Genomic DNA, 8,191 nt, shown 5'->3' on the forward strand with positions numbered 1-8,191 from the left:
TTATTGTTGTTATTTTAATGTAACCCACCGCGCGCACCCTAACCTCATAGACCCAGACGGTGATTGGCCGGGGTTCGGATTGAAATGTCGCCGGGCGGTTTTCGGAAACATATAAATAGACACGGACGAAAGATCAGAAGGAGTTACCTACCCAGGAGACGTACGTGAGTACGGACTTTCTTATCAAGATGTAGCGGACGAAGTCGAGACACGGGGCCTAGGCTTGGGTGCCTAGGTCGCCGTAGTGTATACATATTTGTATCGTGTTTACTAATAAAGTCAGTCTCAACAACAAATTCTGCGACTGGATCATCTTTACTCATTGCTACAACCTGCTACAGTTTGCTAACTCGACGCTACTTTGAAGCCGGAGCGGTGATCAACAATTTTACAACTCGACGCTGCTACGATGCCGGAAAGACAAACAACCTACTTTCACAGTACAATATCTGTCTGTAACAGAAGGGGTGTACAACAGTAGAAGGCGTCCGTCATAGGCAGCAGGCCCGAATAAGCATCGAACAAAAATTAATTAAAAATATTCAGTGTGTTTCGTCGCATACACGACGTATACTTTATTCATGTTAAATAACCACAAATTCAAGCTCCATACTCCGCTCGAAACTTTTGCCAGCTAAATGATGCGCATTTTTACAAAGTAGTCGAATCCCGTTTCAAACACAAAAATGGCCGACCGGTCACCATGGATACCATCATACGCCACATGACGGAATAGCACAATTACACGACAAGACCAATCTTACTTCTAATGCCTTTCAGATGTCCACGAGGCATCTAACTTGCGTGCATAATGCGAATTAGTGCACTCTAGTGCCGAATTTTACAAAAAATTCAAAAGAAGGAATTTTTCAGAGACGAAACAATGCAATTTGCGGAAGGTTACTGTTAATTGTATGCCCCCTTTAACAACGCGGCACAGTGACAGCCTCCCCACCCCCACCTCAGTGTACACGTGGCGTGGTTGTGTGAGGAGGTACACATGGCCATAAAAATGGCAGGAGACAGATACTAGGTGTGTAACGAGCATAGCATGCAGTACAGCCTTGTCTCTCTTTTAGTCGCATATATGTTGACAAGTGCTCTCTTCACTATTGTTCATTATTGAGTTTATTATGTAGTATATATACCTAATAGTTATATGAGTAATATATATGAGTAATATAATAGTTATATGTAGTTATATAATATCAAGAGCTAATAATACCAAGAGATATTATTAGATCTTGATAATAGTGTTAATATAGTACGTTACTATACTATATTATTGATCACTAACATATTTGTGTGTGCTAGCGTGTGTAGAAAAGAGAGAGAGGAAGAGAGAGGAGAGAGAGGCGAGGAAAGAGGAGAGGGAGAGAGAGAGAGAGGCGAGGGAAAGAGCGAGAGAGAAAGTAGAGAGAGAGAGAGAGGATAGAGAGAGAGAGTAGCCCGCGGCGCGAAAGAGAGAATGAACTAGAGAGAGTAAGAGAGTTTAGAACGGATTAAGTTAAATCACGCGCGTTCGTGCCTGTCTGTGTTGTGATATATATTTCTTCGTATGTTCTGTATTTCTCGTTGTCTTGTATTCTATGTCGTTCCTTCTTGCGTTCTCCTTTACTTTACTATTTAAGTTATGTGTTTAATTTATTATTATTGATTTAATTTAGCTTATTATATTGTATATATATTATTTATTATTTATTTATTTATTCTAGGTCCTGGGGGCGGCGCTGTCAGGAACATCGTAAAGTAATGCTAATGTTTAATCGCTCAGATAACACTTACGACTATGTTAATGTTACGAGAGAGGGCATTCACGGAAAACACAGTCGCGAGCTATTAGAAATCACAACACCTCAGGCTTTGGCTGGATTGGCTGAGAATCCGATCACAGAATTAAATTCATACAACAATTCGATTGTACATCACAGTAAATTTATGCATATTTATGGCTAACCACATATAAATAATATATGATGAAAACGACCGCCGTCCGGCTATGACATCTTATTCTGCAACACAAGGAGCGGAAATTTTCTAGCGTGCTAACGCCTTTAACTGACGCAGACGCGAGAGTCGTGCGCAAGCGTGGCAACAGGTTTCAAAAACAAAGAACAAATGGCCATAACGCCATTTGCTAAATGTTTCTTTTGTTTTATGAGTCGGTAGTAATTAATTTTTTGACACGTGTTTTTCAAGAAAAACACATTTTATTATTTATTATAAAAGATTATAATATCCTCATAATTATGTTAATTCGTAGTCGGAGATGTGTTACTTTTTCTATCATTATATGTAAGTTACGAGAGTGGTCTGGCTCTCGTAATGTTACGAATTATCTTTCGGATGATTTGTCGATTCTCCGTGTAGACTTTGTTCGATGTTCTGTCAACGTATTACGAGTGAGAAGTTATAATGTTAAGATAATGTTAAGACGTAATTTTGTTTCTGACAGAGCTGCCTGGTGATATCCTGCTGTACGCGCGCGGGTTAAGATTGTCCGAGCGACTATTTATTTGTTGTATATCAAATACTTCGAGTAGATGATATTATATTATTCATTATCTGTCCGCGGTAAAGTATGTCGGCTGATGTGTGTGATTATGCACGCGTCTGTTTGGTTCCTAGTCTTTCAAGTATTTTGTAAACAAATCTACTTTTATCTGCTCTTAAACTTATTGCCCTTTCGTTCATTTTCGTATTAGTCGTGTACGAGATTAAATATACAACACCACTCTTCATCTGGGCTGCGATGTCCCTGGTTATCGTCGCTCATTACGATCACTGCTCATGAGACCGATTATCGAAGATGATCAATATCTATTTCAGAGCAGTCGTGCTGTTTACTGATGTATCATCGGCATGTAACACCGACTACGTTACTGTATCGTTACATGTGACGCGAGAGCGGCGTTGTGTGCAACTGGAAACAATATGCGAGAAGATTCGGTTACAATAACAACGCGTTTATTATGAAGTGAAAAAAATCAATCATCACGAAATCCGTGACGTAACAATGAGTATATGTCGATAGAGTATGTTCGTGTACATATTTACACTGACACGCGGATTCACGTATGATTTGCACTGTGGTCACGTGATGCACGTTAGTGACGTCATGATGGCGGAATGTATCTAGACAAATCGTAGTGGCGTCGAACATAAAGATAAAGATAATAACCACATAGATAACAGTTCGTGAGAGACACAGGCCTGAACGAATCAACAGAATACCTCTAATTAATCGAGTAATGATCATAAACAACACATCAACTCGCAAAGCAACAATCTAGTTCTATCGCTGCTTTCCTAGTGAGAATGGGACGCTAGTGGAAACGCGTCGCCATGACGCCGCGGATGTGTCTAGTGGAAAACGCGTCGCCATGACGTCGCTTCGACGGATGTGTCTAGTGGTTGTAGCGTCTGCGTCTGTTAAGGCTTACGTCTGCGTGCCGCACATCCCCACGCGAGCGAGTCGTCGATGCCGTTTTGTAAACATTTCAACGATCGCGAGCACCTTGCCGTAGATATTGCGCGGACCGCCCACATTTCTCGTACGGGGCCCTAAAAACAATAAGCAGGTTAATGTAGCCCTATTAACGAGAGCGGTACATGACGCTGCCGCACGTGGTGATGTCTGCATGACAGATTCGATTCCGTTATAAATATCCATCATTCAGTAAATAAAATTATATAATATATATATATATATATTATATATATTATATATATATATAATATAATATACGACAGATATCAGCGGCATTATAAACAACATAGGTAGAATAATAAGCATTATTACGCCAATTAATAGCAATCAAATAGACAAGACAATAAATCAATTTTCGATTATACACAAGTGAACAAGTATACATAATGCATGCAATAATTCACAATAACACGCAGTTAGCTGCTGCACTTCGATGCAGTTGTAGACCATGACGACGTACCTTGGCGCACTGGTAGCAGCAGTGACATGAGTCATTCACTATACCGTAGGGGCAGTACTGGGGGTTCGGGCACGGGTACTCGATGGGCGTCTGTCCGGTGGGAGTGAGGAACAAACCATTGTAGCAGGGTAAACAGTCATAGTCCAGCGTATAGCTCCAAACACTGCGGATACAACGTGCGCCCCCGCACAGAGTCGTTACTACACAGCATGCCAACATACGCACACATACGCGCACACGCACACTGACACTCACTCACATGCACGTGCACCGCACACGCACGCACGCACGCACACACACACGCACGCGCTCACACAGACACAGACACACACACACACACACACACACACACACACACACACACACACACACATACATACACAAACACCGAACCCTAGCAATTCGAGTAGGCTAAATCAGGTCACATTATTACACATTGTTTCTTAGACGTTGAATTAATATAGGCCATACAAAGGTCCTGCGTTTTACGTGCTTGTATTTCAATTATAGGTGTTATGGCTTCTATTATATGGCCCTTTTTTTATTCCAGCATAAAACGTGGGCAAAATACGTTAGACCGTAAAGTTTATAGGCAATAACATTATGACACACAAGGAGAGCCATGGTATGGATGAACGCCTGTGATAAGTGTTCATTTTCTGCACGTGCAAAATTATCAGACGAAAAAAAACCGACTTTATTGTGAGAAATCTTTAAAGTGAAGCCTGCAATCAAACGTAAAATTTTAAGAAATACATGAATTAAATATTAATGAATTAAACATGAATCTTCTCTATATCTGTGCTCATGACTGTCATCGCTGCTGCATTAGAATGTGAGGATTATGTGCGGGAAGGGCGTGGCTACGTGATGATTGACAGCTGATATCGGACCGCGTGTTACGTACCTGGTAGCCGCGACCAGACACAGCAAGGCCGCAATTCTCCACATGTCTGCTAGAGTCGACGAAACCTGGAACACAACACCCACGTCATTAACACTCACAGGAACGGGCAGTGTTTCCTGTAACGTTTCCGGTCGCGATCGCGTGCATGCGCATTATTGCCATCACCTATACGCCGACGGTGCTCTGAGGCAGACTTCTCAATGAATCCGGGACCTGCGAGAAACAGACGATTACAGGCGTTCCTTACAGCGGCGCGCTAGAAAGTGACCGCGTGACAGAGAGTAAACTATAGTAACTGCAGCGTTAATGTACTGTGCTGTAACGGCCACATACTGTCCTATGTGTAGTAGTCGGCGAAGGCAACCACGGATGTGAGCTCTCAATCTTTCTCTCTCTCTCTCTCTCTCTCTCTCTCTCTCTCTCTCTCTCTCTCTCTCTCTCTCTCTCTCTCTCGCGCAGCGCATTATGTCGACCGCGAACATTCTCCTTTTACATTGCGCACCGCTGATTGTACAGCCACCTGTTGTTGGTAGGAAACGCCTGACTTTTATTAGGTCACATTCTAGGTCAGCGATTCTGCGGCGAATCTGCGCGCACCGGCTGCCATTCTTGTCCACGCCGACGGTGGCGGCGGCCGGCGTGGCACTGCAGGTCACGTAACGACGCCGACGGCTGCGGCGTCTGCAGCCTGCCGTAGTAGACGTGATGCTCCTGACGGAACGTCGCCATCCGTCAATGCGCGACGACAGAATGACGACGAAATTAACCGATATCTTACAATTAGTAAAGATATCAAGGACCATGTGCAGAGACCGCGCGTCTCGCCATTGTCGATGATGTGATTCGCGCCGTGTTACCGGCGCATCGCGCAATGCGCTGCTGATCACATCGACTGCGGTGTCGGGGATAGCGGGAGCGTATTAAAAAAATATGATTATTATTGATTGATTATTATGATTGATTCTTTATTGTTATTGTACGGCTGTTTATTTGAGCGCGAGGGATTTTTCTCAGCGAGTGTGAAATTCCTCTGCGTGTCCCGCGCGAGTGCATTGACGTCATCGCTTGTTTTCTCGTTTGTCCTGCCGCGATGTCCTAACCTTTTCTTTGTCGCACAGACTTTTACATTAAGGTGCGCACACTAGCCGATTTGTTCGTGGGCGGTTCGAGCCGGCGCGGGTGAGTCTGGAGTCTCTGAGGACACACTAGACGCGACTGAGCCGGGCGACTCTGTGATTTTCAGGCACGCTGATTGGCTGATGCAATTTGTAACAAGTCGGCGGCCTCAATCGCAGACGAGGCACACTAAAGGCGATTGCAGCCGCCGGCTGCAAATAATTATAACAACAATCTTTTATGAGCCGGGGCCGGCCGGCTCGAAAATCGACGCGACCCGCGACGCGGCACTGACACCCTAGCCGATTGACCAGTCCACAAAAGATCGCTAGTGTGTCACCCCTTGTACGGGAATCCGCCATGCACGCGATCTACGTGATATAATAAAGAAGATGATAGATGTTACTCTGTCCGCTCCCACGCGGCCTGTGACCTCAGTACCCGCTGGCGTGCTAACAACGCTTGTTCTCATTATTCAAGCACGAATCACACTACTCAATTACCGTATACGGGATGAATTACGTATGCAGAGAACAATAACACACGCCGCGCCGTGTGCGTGAGCGGTTAGCGAGCGAAAGCGGCGCGCGGAACAGTGCACGACGAATTTTAGAAGAGATAGAATGTAGGTCTTAGTGCCTCGGCACACCCTGCGGTAAATTAAGGTGTATCGCCCAGCCAGGTGGATCTGTCAGTACGTGTTATGTATACCGTAGCTGAGACAGTAGCGGCTTGATGACAGTCGCCCTAGTTTGCATGCGCCGTGTCGCAGAATGGAGGTGTGCACGATAAACTGCTGTTATGGCAGTTCTGCTAGCATCTATGAACAAAAATACACAACGCAATGATACGCTCTCCTTTGGCAACTATATATTTGTCCATATGAGATTCTTCTCCTAGTGACAAATATTGGCGAGTCAACTCGTTCAGCTTTACCAGCTGAAATTCACGTGCTTGCGTTTCTATACATAGCGCTCCTAAAACTCCTATGCATTGCGCACAACACCACTGACAACACATAGGAATCCTCTCCTATGACAAAAAATAATCAAGTGTCATAGGAAGAGCGTATATGCGTACTGTTGTATTTTGTCATAGATGTGCTCAGGCAGAACATTCCGGATAAACGCACCGTGACGTCACCGGTCATAGCGGCAGCGGCACCACCTGATATATGAAGAACGAGAGCTGTTACACACTCATCGGTTCAAACGTTTATTACACTGACCGATACACTGACGTCACTTGCTGTTTAAACATCCGTACCGCCCATTTTCGGGTGTGCGTGGCGTGAATGCTGTCTTCGAGAGCCGTGTGGGTCACGCACACCGCTTGTTTCCAGTCCACTTTTACAACACGCCCGTTTGTGTCGAATAAAAGATAGTACGCTTGTCAAAGAGAAACCGATCGAATGCGAAAATAGGGGAGTGTGAAATCCGCACTGAGGCGTTCCAATCGTTATTTACTTCAATCGGCGCGCATAGAGAGCCACGGGTAACAGCTGTGTGCGTCATAGCAAATTTCCGCTGTGGCTGACATAGTGTCGCATATATCGTGGGCGACGCTCACATACACCGACGAGAAAGTTCAGCCGACGAACCGCACATTCGATTATGAGACCAGATTCTCGCTGTCCTATGTCGAATAGTTGTTAGAGCAAACAAATCCATGGCTAACGCAATGCGCTTAATTATGCATCATAAACTTATGCGATGTTTTGCTTCAAGCGGTCATGAATACGTAAATACTGACACTATATTTATATATAGTAATAATATATATATATATATATATATATATATATATACTATATAGTGGTCAGCTATTTACGTAATTCATCGACGCTCTGAAAGCAGAAATCCATCCATTTCATCCATTTGTCTTAATATTTGTACCCTGTAAATTTAATAATAGATTTAATTCAAAAATTCTTAGCAGTCCGTGCTGTTAGAGTTCTAAGGTTGTATTGTTAAAATTCACATTATGTGAACTGTGCGGCAAAAATGGTAATCCGGCAGGACTCCTAGAGACCAATGGTGTGAGCCAAAATATAGTAGGTGTGCTATATTTTATATATATACTATATATATATATATATATATATGTGTGTGTGTGTGTGTGTGTGTGTGTGTGTGTGTGTGTGTGTGTCGGTGTGTGTGTGTGTGTGCGTGTGCGCGCGTCGTGTTGTTGTGTGCCGCTATGTCAATCTCTCTCACAA

At 43.9% G+C, this 8,191-nt stretch overlaps 1 protein-coding gene across 2 annotated transcripts; it reads right to left on the bottom strand.

The window, feature by feature from the left end:
- Window positions 1-3,344: 3,344 nt before the first annotated feature.
- On the bottom strand, window positions 3,345-5,322 carry LOC106814326. Of its 2 annotated transcripts, none has more exons than XM_014818626.1 (4): window positions 5,023-5,132; window positions 4,858-4,922; window positions 3,951-4,113; window positions 3,345-3,564 (listed from the first exon to the last, which is right to left on the bottom strand). In XM_014818626.1, the coding sequence occupies exons 2-4, from the start codon at window positions 4,899-4,901 to the stop codon at window positions 3,433-3,435; spliced, it is 339 nt and encodes a 112-aa protein (XP_014674112.1). In that variant the 5' UTR covers window positions 4,902-4,922; window positions 5,023-5,132; the 3' UTR covers window positions 3,345-3,432. The 2 variants fall into 2 exon arrangements, with proteins under 2 accessions (XP_014674112.1, XP_014674111.1); XM_014818625.1 differs by lacking the exon at window positions 5,023-5,132 and adding an exon at window positions 5,191-5,322 and having other exon boundaries at window positions 3,347-3,564.
- Between the last annotated feature and the right edge of the window lie 2,869 nt (window positions 5,323-8,191).

This window comes from Priapulus caudatus, unplaced genomic scaffold, assembly GCF_000485595.1.
Source record: "Priapulus caudatus unplaced genomic scaffold, Priapulus_caudatus-5.0.1 Scaffold905, whole genome shotgun sequence".
NCBI classification, from domain to species: domain Eukaryota; kingdom Metazoa; phylum Priapulida; class Priapulimorpha; order Priapulimorphida; family Priapulidae; genus Priapulus; species Priapulus caudatus.